Source organism: Crocodylus siamensis, chromosome 4, assembly GCF_052110815.1.
Source record: "Crocodylus siamensis isolate JL-2025a chromosome 4, ASM5211081v1, whole genome shotgun sequence".
Lineage (NCBI taxonomy): Eukaryota > Metazoa > Chordata > Crocodylia > Crocodylidae > Crocodylus > Crocodylus siamensis.
In genome coordinates this window covers 182,155,434-182,175,703 of record NC_143398.1, presented here as the reverse complement: position 1 = coordinate 182,175,703, position 20,270 = coordinate 182,155,434, and the positions used below count along the sequence as shown (strand labels likewise).

The 20,270-nt window shown below is 38.4% G+C and overlaps 1 protein-coding gene across 1 annotated transcript in view; it reads left to right on the top strand.

The window, feature by feature from the left end:
* PCBP3 (poly(rC) binding protein 3) overlaps positions 1 to 20,270 on the top strand; it is a 213,401-nt gene that overhangs the window by 172,130 nt on the left and 21,001 nt on the right. The window contains exons 11-13 of the mRNA XM_090041235.1: positions 5,974 to 6,015; positions 15,021 to 15,099; positions 15,994 to 16,053. Coding sequence (XP_089897361.1) covers positions 5,974 to 6,015; positions 15,021 to 15,099; positions 15,994 to 16,053 — 181 coding nt within the window. The remainder of the gene's footprint in view (positions 1 to 5,973; positions 6,016 to 15,020; positions 15,100 to 15,993; positions 16,054 to 20,270) is intronic.

The window sequence follows — 20,270 nt, the reverse complement described above, 5'->3', positions numbered from 1 at the left end:
AATCCCATTTAAAAACAATTGGGCAAATGTTACCTCTATCTGATTTAACCTTTTGTCACAAACTGACCATCAAAGAACCCCCCATTACTCTATCTAGTTTACATCATTCCTTTAGCTCAGCTCTAAAATTGATTTGATAGAGGCCAAATCTATACGCCAATATTACACCAGCTGACTGAAGTCATTTTAAAAAACAGTTTCATTAAGGAAATATAACCTGTTGTGTAAAACCCTTGAAGTAGTTTCTAGCTGGCTTACAAAAATGATTTTAGTTACTGCAGAGAGAGGAGATCAGCATTCAAAGTGTTTTCAGAAATGTATATAGGTAGTAGTCAGAAACTCATCTTGCAGGTGTTTTATTGCCAATTGCTGGTATTATTTTATCTATCTAATTCAGACATCTCTTTAATTAAGTCTCTGGTTTTTTTTCAGTATCCACCACTGTAGTACCTAATAATTTAATTAGAAGAGAGAATGCCCCCAGGACTGCACTAACTTCACTTCAGGTCAGACTGAAAGAAGACAGAAATATATCTAGCTATAATTTCAGAAATATCCGTTGGTAGGTGCTTCAGTAATTGTGTGCTTCAAGGACTGAACACCCAGCTTGGACACACAAGGTCTGGTGTTCAGTGGGAATGAGCACAGCTACTTGACACCTTGCTTTGTAGTAGCTGAATATCTAACAACTTCTTCCAAGACAACATGTTTAAAGGGTTCTTGTCCCCTGAACCACGATAAATAGAAATATAAACCATGATTGAAATGCATGGAAAAAACACATGCTTTGATAACAGAATGTTGCATTTGTAGCTGTCTCTTACTAGTCACTAAAATGAAGATAAGTACTCACTGCATCATTTATTCACTCTAGTTGCATGAAAGCGCTTTGGGTCCAGCTGTTCAAGTAACTATCTTCTTACAAGGGAGAGTAAGATGGAAGAAACTTTTTGTCCTTGATATAAATGTGTTGGTGTCTTGAACAGAAGTTATTTCAGGGCAGAAATAACCCTCTAGGGTTCAGACATTTCTCATTGTTTGCTCTAAAATGGAATACTGTTTTGTCCTTTGGGTTTGATTTACATCGCTTCTCAGCCTCTTGAAGGCTCAGATCAAGTGTGTATCAGTTTTTCACACCTTGTAATGCTGGGCTAAATATTTAGCTTCTTTTCCAAAAAATGCTTTCTCTGTCCTTCGAATAGGAGAAAGTCCTATTTAATTGTACGACTCCTGTATCCAAGATAAAGGGCAAGCACCCCTGCTCTATGCCTGGAACAACAAGTGATGTAGAAGAAATGCCCCCTAGCTGCCTCAGTCTCTCATTCTCCCTGTGTGTGCTGCGGCATTGATGAACATCAGGCATTAGATGCGACGCAAGCAATTTTGTTGTCTTAGTCTTACCAAATACCACCAATTCCTTCAGGATGCCTTGTTTTAATCTGTTTCCCAGCAGCCTAAATTGCTCCCATTCTCCCCAAAACACCCTTTCTACTTGCCAGAAGTTCTCCTGGTGCCAGGCAACACTTTTAATTACTGCAGGCTTTCCTATTCTGCTAACAACCTTCTCATCTCTCAGTCCCAGTCTATCCTAACCCTCCTCGCAACATCCAGCCAACTGTCTCAGGCTCTCCCATTCCACAATACATGGCCACTTGTCTCAGCTCTCCCACTCTTCCATATCCACCATTTTTTTTCAAGTCTTCCTAACTCACTTATTCCCAAGCTCCTGGTGTCTGTACACCATCCCCACGTATCGCATGAGCAATGATTTCTGCTTCCCCACCCTACTTGCCCTCAACCTGAGGCACCCTGAGCATAGTCACTGACTGTTACAGATAGCAAGTGCTCCCCGTGGAGCTACATGGGAATCAACAGCAGTTGATTGTAGTTGGAGAGAAGGGCCAGGAGCTTATGCAGTGACTGTGTACTAGTCACAAGGCAAAGTAGTACAAGTGCGCTCACCCGTTAATAACTTACTGCACTGCTTCTCCTTCCATGTTTCCAAAAGCCATCCTGACTTTTGAGCAGGATCGCAGGAGCAGCTCAGGTTCTGTGGAGCCTGGGGCCATGTGGCTATTTTAGGAGTTGTATACATGCCCTGACTTCTGTACAGGTGGCACAAGCCTTTGTGGGCCGTGGTTTCTGTCCCTTCTTGGGAAGGGAAGCCTCAGACATGCCTGACTGCATACCTCCAGTATCACGACAATGGAGTTATCCACATAACATAGCTCCAGGACTTGGAAGGATATGCTGTATCGTAATGTCAGGGGGTACTTGAGCAAACATATGGGTGGGTTAAGTCAATGGAAGCACAGAAAATTGCATGTAAATCTACCCAAAGTGAGATGCCATGGTTTTTTCCATGTGCTTTTGATTGGCAGTATCTGAAATTGTGTTGGGAAAGGCTGATTTGTTAAAAAGCAATTACTGAATTGTAATTTCAGTTTTTAAAAACATTGACTTTCATCTGTGCAGGACACCTTCATATCTGCCTTCATATCTGTAACTAACTCTGCATTTAAAGGAAGACATTCGGTATAATATCCCCAAGAGGCTGGACTTATTTTAAATATATTCTTGAATGTTATACTTATTGTCCTACTCTTTAAATTTCTGTAATCAGTGAAACCTGTCTAGAATTAAGTAAGTATATTACTGAATACAGAATATAATTTATCATCCATTTGGATCCTATTTGTAATCAGTTGCTGTAAACTGTAGATGGCAATGGACAATGTTCAAAGTCTGACCTCCAAAAGACAATTAATCAAAGTATCAAATTGAAATTCAAAGGAAAATTTAACATTTGAGAGAACAGCCTCAATCAGCTTTCCTTATTACTATACTTTATGAGAAAAAGATATAAGTGGGGAATTTAACCCTTTGGAGACTGAGGACATCCAGAATGTGCCTTAAGAAATGGTAACGTTCTAAATGTCAAAGAATTTTGCTTCCAGAAATGAAAACCAAAGAACAAAAAATGCTTGTTGTCTTTTAGTTTCCAACCTTTCTGTTCTTGTTGTTCTTCACCCAGCCAATCTAGGGATATCACTGAAGTGACCAACTTGTTGATTCGGAGCAATGTTGTAACTTTTTGACCATTCAAAAATTTTCTTTTCTGTGCTGTCTTTACTCTCCCTTTATAAATTGTTATCCATCTTTTATGCCATTTATTTTGGAATCATCTGAAAATGTTTTGACTAGTAAGATAACCCAATAAGTTCTTTGATACTAGAGTATCTAGTAGATGGCTGTTTGTATCTGTAGTGCTTATTTTTGAGGGGATAAAAAGAATATAGTAAAGCTTTGATAAAAATCCAAGATCCCTTGCAAATACCAAGCTAGATCCCAAGGATATACAGAGGGAAATTTGCTGTAATGCAGATAGTAAGCACAAGGCTCACATATCACTTAAATGTAACGTATGCACTATTTTGAGGGCATAAAGGAGATGTAAGTGGCATACTTGCCTTGTATTGGCTTCCTACACAGAAATACGTTTCGTCCTAATATGGCTTTATGGTATATGTGTAGATTTAGCAAGGTATAAATACCGCACATTTTATAATAGAAAACAACATATTTGAAAAAATTCTGCTTTGCCTTGTGTTACTTTCCACAATGTATGAGTAGGTATTTGTGTTACCTTTGCAAAAGTCAGTGACTACATCACAGATATCACTGATCCTGAGTCTGATTCACTTACCTGGTTTCACCATGGTGAATACAAGCAATCTCTTAATTTTTAATTCTGTACCTCATGGGATATGTTAATCAATGACTGTATACGTGTTCTTTATATAAAGGCACTTGTTTAAACTTTTAACTGCACAGCTCAGCAAATTCTGTCAGGCTGAAAAACCATATTGTTTTTACTCTGATGAAAAATATGCACATGTATTGTTTCAATGATTTTTTTTTTAACTAGTGTTCATTTGAATAGAGCATAGGATCCTTTCATTTGTGATGATCCTGAGAGGGAAGTTTCTGTCTGTTGAAGCCAGTACTGGGAACAGAGAAATCTTTTCCATTTTCTGAATTAAACCTTTTTCACCTGTCCCAGTCATAGCTGGACCCTGGGCTGGATTATGTCCCAGTCACAGCTGGACCCTGGGCTGGATTATTTTTCTTTCTTTATAAACACTGCCATATGGAATAATAGATTTAAGAGCTATCCATTAACTTGGATAGAAATAGGCTGTCCAAACTCCTTGTACATCTTTATAAATCCCAACCATAATATCTGGCAGTGTAAATGAATATTTAGAAGTTTTGTCTAAAGTAAGGACCCTGCGTCTGCACTCTTAATATGTTTTCTGAATTACCTATTTATTTTATAAGTATGGATCATGAATGGGTGGGAAATAAAAACAATAATGGACTTTGAAGTGGGTAAATTCAGTGCATGATGTATGCTTTCTAAGACTCAGGCCGTAAGCATAGCTGAAAGCTGTCAGATTCAGAGCCTGGTTAATATTGGCTCCAAAGTTGTCTGCTGCATCTTTGCTTATCTGTGGCTGACATTTATAACTTTGCACAGTGCAGTTCCATTAAACTACATTTATTATAGTGAGAGTAATTACTTAGAAAGTCCAGTCCTAAAATTACCAAGGACCCCTAACACAAGGTTACTGAGTTCTTGTCAGATGCTTAGTTACCCTATGGGACCAGGCTGATAAAATCAACTCCTGCTTACAGTTGTGGAATTTTTAAATTAAAGTTAGAATGTTATAAAAGAATGGTCTCTACACAGAAGAAAATGAGCCTTCAGAAATGTGTTTGAAAATGTAGTCCAAAGGGCTTTTATATGTACTCCGGAAGTGTCTCTATCATCTGAATTTTAACAGTCTTAGTTCCACAGCCTGTCTGCATATAGACTGTCTGTCACCTGCCACAAGGAACTTCTGTGTTGCACATACCCAGCAGACGCAAAATAGAGCCATAACTCCTGCAAACAACATGCAATATGTTTTTCTAGTGTAACATGAAATCAAAGGGTGATGAAATTACTTCACTTACTATGAAAATATTTCCATGATTGTGACTTCACTGTCATAGTCACAGGGCTTACTGTGCCCTGTGAAATTGGTATGGAGATTAAAAGAGAATATAGTCAATCACTTTAAAACTTCCATTCATTTAACAAATGTGCTTTTTATGTGTGATCTTAAGATGTTCTTTGGAACTAAAATCACTCTTAGTTTTGCACACTGTACTATCCAGTACAGTCCCAGCAATGTTCTGATCATCCAAATCTTTCTTAGAAAGATGTAATCAGATCACGAGTGGTTGGAAATTATCACATTACAAAGAGTTTTTTTAAGCAAACCAGCTGCTGATATATATTTGTAGGGCTTCCCGAACATAACTGTGTTAAAAAATCTTGTACAGCAAAGTGTGCAGTGAGTTTAAGTACTGTGTAGCAATTCTGTAGTTCTGGCTTAGTGTTGAATGCTAAAATAGAAATCCTATAATCCGAACAGAAGCATTTTGGGATTTCTGTGTACGCTTGCTAAAAAGCTCTATTTTAAATAATTAAATTATAATTATGTAATTTAAAGGACCATTTTGGGTCTTTTTACTGAGCAGTGCTGCTGCTTGTTACAGAAACCTTTTTAAGAGGAAAGGCATGTTATTTTCATGACACTATAGTTAGCAGTGTTCTTTCAGTCCAGTGGTCTGGATTGGAAAGCAGAGTGTTTTATAGATGGCATTCCAAAGAATTACAGCTGAAAGGAACTGGACAGGAGCAATTTTAACACTGACTGTAGAGTACTATGGAGAAGGGTGAGGTTGCCCTATCTGGCTTAATTTATATGTGAATGTACATGTCAAAAAATCAAAACACCTTCTCTGTTTTACCATATGGGTTATTGAAAGGAAAAATAATTTGGTAAACAAGCCCAAGTGAGACATAGGACTTAACTGGATGCTGCTGTAAAGTCTAATAATATATATTTTTTTCTTTTGCAGGCCTATACAATTCAGGGACAATATGCTATTCCACACCCGGATGTGAGTTTTACCCTAATTTTTCTTATATCCATTCTACTCTTCTATGTCACCTGCATGCTTCTGTTAATTACTACTAATATTAATATTACACAATAATATTAATACTGTATTCTCAAAGTAACTGACCATGTGTAGTATCTGTAATACCTTGAATAGCCTTTAACCTATTAGCACTAAACTTTATTAATATTGAGGACTTGGCCTGATGCTAAATTACTGTATTGTTCAGTGCTATCCCTTTACTAAGATATACATTCTATATGCATTTTGTGCCTTAGAGAATGGTCAAAATAATTTTTCACCTCTACTGCCTCATCTTCATTAAATGTTGATAATCAAATGCATACAATGACTTATCTAGGTGCTAATGTGAAAGGGCAGATGTATTTGAAAACTTAGGGTATTATGGCTGTCTCAGAAACTTTGCTTTCAGAGCTGTGCCCTCCTATAAGTTTGTCATTAAATATGTTCTCAGTCTTACTGGAAAGGAAGTCTGTATGTCTGATGATGCTGAATTCTTCCCATTTTTCAAAACAAAATAGTTCAATAGCTTAAGCACAGACTATAAAATGCTAAGTTTGGTGAATGGGAACAAACATCTTATTTGGCATAACATAGAGGTGAGACCCCAAAAGTTGTCTAGCAATGAGTCAGCCAGCAAAGCTTTCTGTTGTGCATGAGTTATCAGTAGGAAAGGATATAGGTAATTATAGCTTATTCTTGCTACTTTCTGGTGTTTCTGGTGATCTCAGTATTAGTCTGGTGGGGAACCGGAGTGAAGAAAAGGAGAAGAAAGGACTGCTGTTTCTCAGTTAAATAATTTTTTTTCTTGTTGCCTATTTCTAGTGATATAAACCTGGGTACAGGTGGCAAGGGGCACATCCCCTTTGCAACCTTCACCAGTATGCCTCTTTGGCAGCTTCTTTAGTGTTTTCCCCCTAAAGAAAATTAGGATCAGTACATGAAATCCCATGTATAGCTACAACCTCCACAAACAAACCAGTCCACAGCCTCAGGGGATTGCCTGGCCTACCTGTTTGCTTCAGTTCCTTAAGGATGTGAATGAAGAAGCATGAGAAGCCCACTTCTCACAGTAGCATCAATCTGCACTATACTACAATGAATTAGGTTAAGTACACTACCACTTCTTCAAAACTTGAGGGGGTGTGCTTGCAGTTCCCAAGACTCCTAGCTGAATTTGAAGACTGAAGCGGGTGAGACAGGTGCTTTGAACTCCAAATCTGTATTTCTATGAGTTGTATCTTAAAGTGTGTTGTATAGGAAGCCAAACTTAGGCTCTAAGATGTCTCTGGCATGAGAGAATTTCATAGAGAACAGCCTGTGAAAGGAAGAATCCCTATCTTCCATGGACTTCATGATTGGCAGAAGCATGTGAAACACATTGTTAAGTAAGACCCAAGAGAGGTCATCTCTGAGATAACAGTGATCTAAACCACTGAGGATTTTGTAGTTATAATCAACGTCTAGAATTTCACCTGGAAGTGAATTGCCAATTACGGCAGTGGACAGAGTGCAAGTATAATAGTATTTTCTCTTTATTCTGGCCTAGCCAGTGATCAGTAGCATTATCTTATACTAGCTGAAGTTTGCTGAAGGTTACCTTTTTTGGGTTAACCCCAGGTACACCAGGCTATAGTTTATTGTTGAAGTAAGAAAGATGGACAAAACTGGTCAAGTGAAAAGAAGCAGCCTCTTTGCCATCCTGAAATGAAAGGAAGCACTTCTGCTATACTATTCTCCGTGAGTCCACGAGTGGGAAAGAATCTAGTGAGATCTCAGGCTTGAGGCCCACTCTTACCATTGACATCCCAATTTAGATGGGTTATTTAAACTAGTTAGCTTTCCCCCATGGCCCAAACTTTAGTTGAGGAAGCCAGGAAATTATCTAATGTAGATTCAAAGAAGAGGAGATGCAGACCTGTGTGTCCTCAGCCTCTTGGTTATGCATTGGTTCATAGCTCCTTGTGACTTTCTCTGGTGGCTTTACATGGACATTGAACAAGGGGAAAGATGGAATTGACCCTCATGGAATGCCATGGCTAACCCCATTGATAAGAAGAAGCAATTTCATAATACAACCCTTTGAATTCTATCTTAAATTGAGTGGGACCACTTTAACGACTTTGTCCAGCCCTTCCAAGACAAATTGGCAACCCTTTGTTGTCAGTAGCATCTAAATCATTGACAGGATCTAGGCATACTAGCACAAATAACTGACTTTTGTTCTTATCCTGAAGAGGCTGCTCACTACCACAGCTTTTTCAGAAGAGAAGAGTGGCAGACTTTTGATGATTATCATAGGTTTTACAATTGAAAGATGAGCCAGCTAATAGTATGTTTGAGAGCTGGGCAAATAGGTACTCTTTTAGAGCCACATTAGAGTTTGCCCCTAAAGACACAGGCATTCACCACTGGATTCCACTAGTCAGAGAAAATGGGACTGGGTTGGCAATGCATGAAGATACATTTACCAGTTCTCACTTTGTAGTTCCAGAGAATATCCTTCATACCTAACCAGTGTTGTCTGGGAAGCAAATTGATTGCTCTCAGCAGTGAGAAACAGTCCATTTTGCAGGCTAGCAAAGGCAGTTTGATTTATTCCCAAAGCTCACTATCTAGGAGCATTCCAATGGCCAGGGCATGGCAGGTGCTGAAGTAGAAGACATGAACAATTGCACCAGCTTAATAGTGTTTTATGAAACATTTAGTTATTTTTAGAATCTCTGGAAAATGTCACAATTTTCACATTTTCTTTTTAAAGAAAAAGGCCCTTGAAAATCCAGGTTTTTTTGTTGGAGGTGGGGGACAGGTAATTAAAAAAATGAATGTTTGGGTTTTTTCACCCTTCCCACTTCCTCTCCAGTTCTTTGTTTTCCCTCTTATTTCACTGGAGAAAATGGTGGAGGACACAGGAAATGGAAAAAGCTAAAAAATGAAAGAGTTTCAGAGACTGAAAATTTCTTTTTTGTAGAAAATTCAGGAAAAATGTAAAAGATTACAGAAATTACCCACCAGGTTTTTAATTTTAAGTAAATCTTACTTTTTGTCAAATGTATAAATCAAATAATATTTTGAACTCACTTTTGTAGCTACAGATCTAGATATACTAGATATAGACATTGAAAAATATGTAGTTATAATATTTCACTTCCTTATCTATGCTCTGTTTGCTAGTCTGGAAGTAGGACCAAAGAGGCTACATCGATTTCAGAGAGCTGCTTCTCTGAGCTGGTCTATGCCAATTTTAGGATTGGGGAAAGACCTTGTCCTCTTAAAGTGATGATTAAGCCACAATACAGGCATATTCATTTTACCTATGCCTGCCAAACTGTTGTTGTCAGGGACTGGATCCAGTGAGTTTGTATTTCATGTACAAGGTCAGAAATGTCTGGGATAAATCTCTGAGGGTCATAAATGACTGATCCTAATGAAATAATGGTTATATCATACTTATGTTACAATCCATCTGCAAGTGAATTGTGAGGGCCACATCATCTTATGCTGTGCTCTTGTCGGATTTCATAACCTCCGAAGATTGGCCATGATGAGTGCTTGGATGTAAAACTTCCAGATAAGTGGTGCCCCTTCGAGCTATAGCAAATAATACGGCGACTCAGGATATGAAACTCTCCCTCATGAGGTAGTACCAAGGTAGTGCTTCATTACAGTGCTGGGGACCAGGACTGTTTTTTCTATAGAGTGCAATAATTTTTGCGCAGTGCTTTGACAATTGCAGAAATGTTGGGTAGATGTCTGGTAGAATGGAGCTGTTCTGGTATTTATTTGCCTGATTCTCCTAATACCCCTGTTTAAACACTAAAAAATATAGGCCAAATATAGTACTTGGTTGAGAAAGGAAAGGAATATGGAGATTTGTATCTTTTGGGGGCATTCCAAGGGATTTTATATTTACAGACTAATATGTGCCATATTTTGGAAGAAGGGCTGTGTATAGAAGGCCGTGATGTGACAGATGTCTGATCTGGTGTGGGTAGGGTTGCCACCTTTTACACCAGGGGTGCACAACTCAAGTATGTACCTGGGCTAGAGGTGATGATGGCCAAAGCTAGGAGGGCTGAACCTAGTGCCGTGCAAAGCGCAGCACTCCAAATTATTACCGGGGAATTTAAAGTGCTGCACAGTGCATGGTGCACCAACATTTTTGCCATAGCTTTGAGAGGAGGAAGGGGCAAGAGAGATTGGAAAAGAGGGCAAGAGAGAGAGAGCGCGTATTGGGGTACCCATGTATCCCCTGCCTGTGTCTCACATACCCCCAGGGGTACACGTACCACAGGTTGAGAAACTATGGCTTAATAGATTTGTAGTTGCTCAGACTTTACTGCATAGCTAATTAGGCAACTCCACAGTAAATGTCTCATGTAGATGCACCCTTTGTGTACCCAGCTAGTGCTTATTGACTTCTGGCATTGATTGAATACCAAATTGTCCTTTTGTTTGATAACAGCTTTGATACACTCTCCTGTTGGAGTAGATTCATCACAAATGAAAAAAAGTCTTTTATTTGATAGATATTCATTTCACATGGGTTTTTGTGCAGTTTCTACTATCCATATTGTAAAGACTAATGTCTTTGCAATTTTTAGCCATTCATGCTAAAATTCACATTTGTTAACTGTTTATATTTATTTTGGAGTGAACCTGGTCATTAAAAGAATATCTTTTTTTTGAAGAAGAAAATATATAAATAAACTCTGCTTCATATTACAGTAAAATACTTAGAAATAGAAGAAATACAAATTTATCTTTAAAAAACTGCCAAGAAGTAAAACCAAAAGCATACTTTACTACAATGAGAAGGTGGAGATTTCAATTGCATAGATGTTAGAAGGCCAAATATAAATTGGCATAATTCCAGTGGGCTAAGGCTCTGGCTCAGAAAAGCCAGAGTTAAGGTTTTCTGGGAATTCTCATATCTGTCCCCTTGCATGTGCGCGTCACATCTTTTATACCATCACCATACAATCCTAGGGGATGTGACCTTCTGAACTGGTCATCCCATCCCTGTGATATTGGCTTGCAGTGCATTACACTATTTATATAACAGATGCCATTAAGAAACCAGCATATAACACAATTAACTCTCAGTTAAACAGAGGGATAAATTACAGAAATCTCTTCATAACCAGTAGATGGTAACTGTTGGCGATTGTGGAAATGCTGGAGTTTTCAACACCACTGTGAAAGGAGTTTGACACCCAGCTGTCAGTAACTTTTAGTGAGGTTCAGGCTCCTAACTTTCTTACGTCCCTCTGAAAATCTTAGACGTAATAGCCACCATTGCATGTTGTATGACTTTGTATTGAAAGTCTCTAGTGTGAATCTCATGTTGTTAAAGAATCACTATGGTCAGATTGATCTGGAAAAATCTTTATTTCTTCATTCTGCCTTCCCTAAAGAAGGTGTGTGTCTTATTTGGGGGCATGTGGTATGTGAGGAAATATGGGGACTTACAAACACAAACCATAGGTGTCACAAATCCGCAGCTCCTACAACATTCATGCAAACCACTAACAGTGGCATTTAATATAGCTAAGGCAATTTTTAGAGGTGCTATATTTATCTAGTGTAACAGCGCAATGTAAGTCATAATTTTTCAGTGTACACATTTTAGACAGTTTGGCATAATATTTCCTATTTTTTTTGCTTCATACATTTCAATTTCTCTCTTGCGTAGACTGTAAATAAAAAAAAATGATGTATTCTTTTTTAGTCAGACAAATTTACTCTTTCTTCTAATTTTCCTTCTTAAAAAATCCCAGCATTAATTTGTACTGTGTTGCTTCTTGGTATGCTACTTCTCTTTCTTACAGGAATAAAACATGTTATGGTATGCTGTACTATAGGAATATTTATTTGCTGGTCAGTGTTAGAAAAAGAATATTGGGTTCTGGTTCATTATACTTTGGCTTTATTTTGAAAAATGTGGTGAGACTTCATTTGTTGCCTGGAAGAAGACTGCACACTTTGGCTGTATAATTCTCTCTCTTGCAAAGTTCTGTTCATTAAAACAGTGTTGAACAATTGAATTAATAGAATATGACAGAAAATGTTCTATGTTTGTCTTCTACAACAGATATTTGTATATTTGAACCTCTTCTTTTTTAGAGACTCCTAAACAAAATAATAGTTCTGGAAATCTGAAAGTAAGCTAAAGGAATGAAAATTAATTCAAGTACTTGGGATAAAATCTTAAATTATTTTTCTAATTTTTCATTCAGCTAAATCTCTCACTCAAGTCAATGGGAGCTTTGGCTCTTAGGACAAGTTTATTCCTGTGTGTTTATCTGTGGGTTGAGAGATGTTAACATCTAGACAAGTTTTCATTTGAAATCTGCAGTGGGAGAAGGGAAGGCAGCGAGCAGTGATGAGGAATCTCATGAGTATTTGGGTGAGAAACAGTCATATGAAGAGCATAGGAAATTGTGCAGTTTGATGGAACCTAATATTGTATGTGTTGAGCCATGTACCACTTTGCCAATTGTTCATTAGTAAGGCATACACAGAAATTTTGTTGATGGCTACCATTATTCTGCACAACTGCTTACTGATAAAAACTAGTGTTCTCCAGTCATGGCAACTCTGTACCTAATATATGTCTGAATAAATGCTACATCCTAGAACTTTTATAGCTCCCTCCAGCCCATCAGGGTACACAAATTAGACGTACCAGATATGTTTTAGACAGTTGAGGCATTGGTTTTAGCAACTTTAACCTAATGCCTCAGTATGAAGTCCCTGTTCTTTTTGAGGTTTTTTTCATGTTATGGTATGCATTTGTTAAAAGTCTGTTTTAAGAATATTTCTGTTTTAAGACTATTTCTTAAAATAATCTATTTCAGGAATAAAAGAAACAGAAAAGAGTTCATTATTTCCCTCTGCCCCAAATGGCTATAATGTCCATAGTCCCTGAAGTCATTCCTTTGGATGAAACAGTGTTCCTTCATGGATATATAAGGACTGTCCAGATAAAAAGCAGTCCTACTGAGTGGTTTGAGCTTCCCAACTTATTTATTTCAGCTTCCATTTCTCAACCCCAGTAGCAGTAAGTGGGACTCTGAACATGTGAGCTAAGAATGCTGGGAGAAGCTAGTCTGGCAATGGCAGTAGTGAGGAAGTGGATCTTGTAAGGTACTTCACAGCAACTGTCCTTAGCCGTTTGGGATCACAGTGAGTGTTCAGCATATAGACACTAATCGTAAAAGAAAAAAATGTAATTGCTACAGAATCACTGAAAATTGTATTTTTAACTTTGAAACAAGCCTAAAGAAAGCATTTTGGTTTTCATTTACGTGTGAGGAAGGAAAATTCTTCTTTTCATAATTATATTCTTTTTATTTAACTTTTTGTTGCCATGCCTAGGAGAATAAGTTTGTCGACCTTGTTTTCCATGTTGTTTAGATGGAATCCTGTTGTGTGTGATACTAAGGTTTATTCTTATTTTGATATGTAGGGATTTGTACACAAAACTCCTTGTATATGAAATGACACTCCTCCCCTAGATCAGTGCAACCTTGAAGAGATGTTTAGTAAGTGGTGCTTTCGGTGCTTTATGATTAGGTAGAATAGCTGATGGAAACTCCGACTTGTGGAATTTTCAAATTTGACCTTCTCTTTTCTGCCAGTTTGTTTTAAAAAGTTGCCAAAGTTTGCATGCCAAGTGCTGCTAATGTTTTGCCTGCCAACTCCCTGGTAGCTGACAGAAATATACCATTTCTAAGATTCCCTTTCCACCTCCCTACTTGTTTTCTTCAGCTTCCCAACTCTTCCGCCGTCAGTGCTTCACCCTTACCATTGCTGATATCAGACTTCCCTGCACGCCCTCCCTCAGATGTGCTGCAGGAGTAAGGAGTTTTTTCAAATGTTTTTTCACTTAAAAATTAAAATAACTCCCTCCCTATGCCTCGTAGGGGGGCTGGATTAATTGGACTATCAGGTTTTTTTCCATTTCTGATTTCTATGATTCTGTAAACCTTTAAGGCCACCAAAGCACTGTAAGGTCTCGGAGGGGCACGTGAGACATGATGTTTCCTCCTCTATACACAGCAAAATCTTGAAAGTGGCCTTAGTAGGATGGAAATTTCTACCTCATTAATTCTGAATTTGGAACAATGGAAGCGATTGAGCACAAAATGTATTCCAATAGCATTCTTCTCTGTGAGATCTGTTTATGAAGGGGCCATGAAAAGACTCCGAGCACAACAAGGGATATGCAGGATCTGAAATACTTACCTGTGTTGGCTGAAGCCCATATTTTGCCAAGCTGCTAGATAGCTTGTATTAAAATAATTTTTAAAAAGCCTACTTTAAGGCCTACAGTTGGTTTGCCTGCCAGATAAATTTCCCTCAAAATGTACTGTGTACAAGTAAAGTGAAGGTCACATCCATTGGGTAATGAAATGGAATGCTCAGTCATTGCATGGTTCTTATAGTTATTCCAGGAACATAAAAAGATTTCTTAAATATTGGAATTTGACCTTCCTGGACCTGGCAGCAGACTGGACACAGCTCAGATATTTTACATCTATTCTAAACTCATAGTAGTCAGTTGTAGTGAGTTAGAAAGCCTGAGAAGCCAAGATGCAACTGGAACTAATTTGCATTGGCACCTTCACACCAGCATTAATATCTCCCTGTTCTGCCAGCACTGGCTATGCTATTTGTGTGCCTGTGGGATCAGAAGAGATCTGTAGTGATGGAGTTAAGTAATTTCAGTTAGAGACAGAGATCAAAATTGGGCTTGCTGCTGGTATTGTACTTCAGACCCTGATCAAGCACTTCTGCTAAAGATTTGGGCTTACTGTATTTACCCAGGCCAAGTCCTTCTGTTAACGTTGTGTTTGCCATGTCTTAACATGGCTTCCTGTTTTTTTTTATTATAATTTCGTTCTTAATTTTTTTGGTGTGACTTGTTGTACTCTATAACAATAACCTTCTTAGTTCTAATGTCCCTCCTACCCCCTCAGCAGTTGACCAAGCTCCACCAGTTGGCTATGCAGCAAACCCCTTTTACTCCCCTTGGACAGACCACCCCCGCTTTCCCTGGTACGTACCCAGATGCCCTTTACAGATTTCCTTCTCTTCTTACCTGTAGAGTTTCTCTCTCTTTCTAAACTTGTTTTATTTAATGGAAATAAATAGGACAAGTAAATGGAAGTTGCAAATGTCATTGCTGAAAAGTTAACTAAGAGACTAGTTTAATGTTTCCGTTTTTTCTTATAGTCCAGTTCTTTGTGTTAACAGTGCTTGTCCCACCTACCTGCTCTTGAGAAGCCATTTTATCAGCTTCCTGCTTGGCGAGCTATTTAAGCAGAAGTGACTCAAACTTGATACAAAACCCAATTCTCCTTGGCCCTTTCTAGCACAGAGGAGTTGTTATTCATGACCACATGCTGATATTATTATTCATTGCGAGACATCCATACATTTTGACAATGCTTTATTTGTTAAGCTTTGTCTGAAGATTGAAAGCCAGCAAAGGCTTTGTAAATTCCTTTCAGTTCTTCCTGTCTATCGCTGTCTGGGATGTTCTTTTCATAAGCACAAAAAAGTGTTAGAATATTGATGTAAGAGTACTACTATATATGAACTAGACTGTGCTTCATGAAATGTGGTGGGGATTAAGTGTGGTTCTCGGGAGATATCTCTCTGTAGAAGTGTGTTAAAAACAAAGACAATCAGACTTGTAGCTAGTACTGTTTGTCTCAAACTTTATTGACAAAACAAATATTGCAGTGTAAATTTTTCACTGTAGATAAGGGTGGCAGATATAGTGGAGGGAATTAGAATACTTACATTAACTTCATTTCACTCAATGGTCAAAAGTGCCAGTTGGTTGCTGCCATTTTGTCCATCATATTTTGAGCTTCCTAGTTGAAGTGACATTGCTTATCTCCTTGAAGGCAAAAGCATTAAAACTCTTTCTTCTTTGCTCTTCAGGAGAAAAGCTGCCCTTACATTCCTCCGAAGAAGCTCAAAATCTGATGGGCCAATCATCAGGTAAAACAAAAGCTCCAGGGAAATAAGTAGACTTCTGTTGTGAAATTTTGCTTGAATAGGACCCTGTCGTTGTAATCATAGATAACGTATCATTTTGTTTGTCAAGACAATATGACGTCCAGTAGGCAAGAGAAGGTTAGCTAGCTTTTTCTTTGTACATGTCAAAAGGAAGAAAAAAATTGCCCATACTGTACTGCATTTTGATATTTTTTTAAGTATTCTCTTGATACGTTTGTATAACTATTGTTCATGCCAATGGAAATTATGCATTGATAACGAAGACAAGAGAATTATGATCCATAATACTGCATTCATTTTTTATAAAATTCTACTTGAGACAATAGAAAAATTCCTGTGGAACCATGGTATCACAGTATGACTTTGGTGATATAACTTTTTTAGTTCATCCAGAGTGAGGTAGCTTCCTAAGTTACACAGTACATTAATGTGTCCAAGTACAATTGTAAGTTTTTGATAAATGCCTATTTCAAATCTTTTGCACTGACAATTTCATGTATACTTATATATACTAGCTCTCTTTTATAATTTATTTTGTATATATTTGAAACAGTTAAAAGAAATTTTCTTAGCATTTGAGAATAATTGAGAGAGGAAATTAAGAACTCTAAAATATTTTTGGCATTTACATGACTTAGAATGCTTTTAATTTAAACAATACCTTTCTTCACATTACAGTTAGGATGCTGAACAACTGCACTTCCAGTCAACTGCTCATTTTTTCTGCAGTGCAGTTTCTTTCCTTCTCTTAAAGTTCCTGCTCCTTTTTAACCAGGAAATCTCTTGCTATTTATGAAAACTTGAAAAAATACCTCTTTAAATTCCCTTACATGTTAGCACAGTACTTTAAAAAGTAATTGCTGTTTATGGGCAAACGTACCTTTTAACCCCTTCATAATGGGAGGACAGTTGCTGCACAGGAGTGGGCATCTGGTGTTATGCTGTCACTGTAACTGCTGCATACTTCTGTAGTGATCCACTGCTGTAAATTCAGCTCCCAATACAACAGTTAAAATTACAAAAGCTTTGCTACACTTTTATTGTCACAGGAAAATGCAGAGATAACAGTTACATCATAGGTAGCGATCAATCAATAAACAGTACGTTTTCATAACCACACAGAGGCCAGTCCTACTTAGTGTGGTAGTCTGGCATTCAACTGTATCTCCTAATATGGCCTAGTAATAAAGTATTTCAGGAAAAAAAAAAAGAATTCCTCATACCACTAGGAAAAAACCCCATATAAGGACATGTCTGGTTGGTGGATGGATATGTATTAGAGCAAACTACTTTGAGCAGAGAGAGTTAGTTAGCCTTGCTTGCCCCACTCCCCCCATGCAACCTCTGCTACCTGGTATTCTCTCCTGCTGCTGTTGCTGTTCCCAGATGATGGAGGCAAGGAGGGAAAGCAAGGCTGCCCTGCAGGGAGCAGTTGTGCAGGGACAGTGGCATGGTGCACAGATTTCTCCTGCCAGCACAGGCCATGGAGGGAAGTGTGGAAAGAAAGCAGGGAGCAGAGACTGGAAGGTGGAATCTACATACTGCCACTGGTGTTGCTGGTAGAGCCCAGCACGCTATGCACCTGCTCCTCACAGCTACCAGCTGAAGCAGAACAGGAGTGTCTCTGGCCTCTCCCTCCCCTTCCACAGATACCTGCCCCCCCTCCCATTCACTGTGGATTTGCTGCTCTCTGCCTGGCTTTCTGGTGGCTACTGCTGACCTGGAGGCTCCAGCCATGCCTCGCGTCCATCCTGGAGGGCTGAGGGACAGTGGGCCACACCCCTTGAGGAAATCCTGTATCCACCCATGTGGACATGTAAGCTTTTGTGAGCAAGAACTCACTTCATCAGATGATTTAGTGAGTTCTTGTTCACAAAAGCTTATACATGTCTGATTCATTAGTGTATAAGGTGCATCTCTAACCTGCTTTTTGTGATAAAATACTATGCCTATGTTTAGTGGGCTCGATCCTCATTGGTTGTAACTCAGTTTAGCTCTAATGAAGTCACTGACGCCATGTCTTCCATGTGAACTAAGGATTTGAACCTAATGTGTATACATATACATGAAGTACACATATCAAGATAGTTTATATGAAATCATATATATACATACATCTAGTAACATTTAACCAAAAAGGCAAGTTTAGACCATGGAAATGGAAACTGCCTAATCCTTCTATTAAAAATCAATGTGAGTTACATGTACATGGGGAGAATTTAATTGACCTAAAGTTTACTTGTTTCCTTTTGCATACATTAGGACTGAGGTCACAGTAGTATTAGGTGTGACATACACTTAGCTCCTCAGCTGGTATAAAGGAGCATAGGCCCTTGAACACAACACAAATATACTGGTTTATAGCTGCTGGCCATGCCTTTTCATTTAGCCAGGAACACCCACCCTAATATTCAAGGAGCTGATTGTGATTGTTGTTAATATTGTTTGCTTCAGAAAATGTCCCTTAAAGAATTCCAAGCTGTTACTAAATTAAATGACATAATTCCTGCGAGAAATTCCAGAGTGTTCAAATATCATGTAGTCTGGAGTTTTCCATCCACTGGGCAAGATGCACCTCAGAAACATCCCAGAATGCTAGGAAATTTGAAATGATGGCTGGCGTGGGGCCCCCCACATATCTCAGACCTAGGTTTTAGGTACATGAGGGGTTTGAGATGGCAGTGTTAAAGTGAATGACAAATAACTTCCAGAGAGAAACAGTCAGCATGCGATCAGAACTGGGGTAAACTGGAGGTTCAGGAGATTAGACAGCGGACAGGAGAGAATTTATCCAAAACCAAATGAATCCTTTAGTCCCATTTAACTATGGGTAAATATTAGGATCAGCTACTGTTTTTCCTTTTATTGTGTTTTTCTTCCTATTAACACCTTAGGGGTAGAAGTGTTATCACAGAAAACAATTATTAGTGAAAGTATTTCACTAAAGTAGGGAGTATTTAAAAAATCAATGTCTGTTTTAGTAAGAGTAGTATTCTGGAAACCTGCATGACACAGGTGCTTTACATTGGAGCTTGGCATGTAGGAGTCTGTTGCCAATCAATTGAGTTCTTTATTGTACTATAAAACCTATATTAAACTTATATGACCTTTCATTTTGCTGTATTTTGCTGTGGTATTTCACTTAAGGTATGATAGGAATAGGGAAGGTGTGGTCATTGGAGGACCTGGCTTTTATTTATACTTCTCCATTTCATTTCCTTTGTGATTTGGGCAAGTAATTTAGGTCAAAACACTCTAATTTGGATGCCTAAGAGTACGGGTTTAAATCTATAATTACATGTTTAAATAAGTGGCCTGCTTTTAGAGATTCTGAGCAGATCCCAATAATAACTTGGCAAGTCCAAAAATATGCTTATTTGGGTATGTTAATATAGATCTAAGCACCTAATTCTGAGCGGCCAGGTTTGCATTGTGACTTCATTTTTTGTTCCCTCAGTTTCTTCCTCTCTTAGCTAGGTCTAATTCTTATCCAGCAACATAGACTGTAAATAAATATCTCATATGATGCAGTTTTGGTTGTCCCAGATTTTGACCCACATCAAAACAGGAGCAGCACAGCCATTTACACAGACAGCCCTTCCAAGCTGCATTGCAGCTCCTCTGCCAGTATGTGGCCAGCATGAATACACAGCCTAAAAGTCTTGTCCCTATCATCTGCAATTAAGTTAGGGTGAAGTTGCACATTACACATAGACTATACTAAGGGCACTTAAAATATAAGCATCTAAAGATTAAGCTTGTTAACTTGTGCTTAGTTTCCTCTGAGCATCTCAAAGTTATGCCACTTCAGGCAAGGGTTAACACTGGGCCATGCTACCTAGCTCATGTTAGGTAGCTTCAGTCTGCTCCACAGAAATAAAATGAGCAATTTGCATTTCACCAGCATCCCAGGATGCACTGCTCCCCTTCCTCCACCTGTCCAGAGCAGGAATAGAGCACAGGTGTCCTGGCTTCTAACCATGCCCTTGCTCGCCAGACCTCTAGTGGAAGGTCAGAGCTGTACAGGGAAGAAATGGTATTAACCATTAATGCATGACTGCCCACAGTACATTACAAATTTAACAGCCCTTAACATTCCACAGATTTCATATGGTTTAAGTGTAATGTATAACTTCATCCTTAGAGATGCACATGAGATAATGGACTTGTCCTGGAACAGAAGGCTGTCTCCTGGTAAA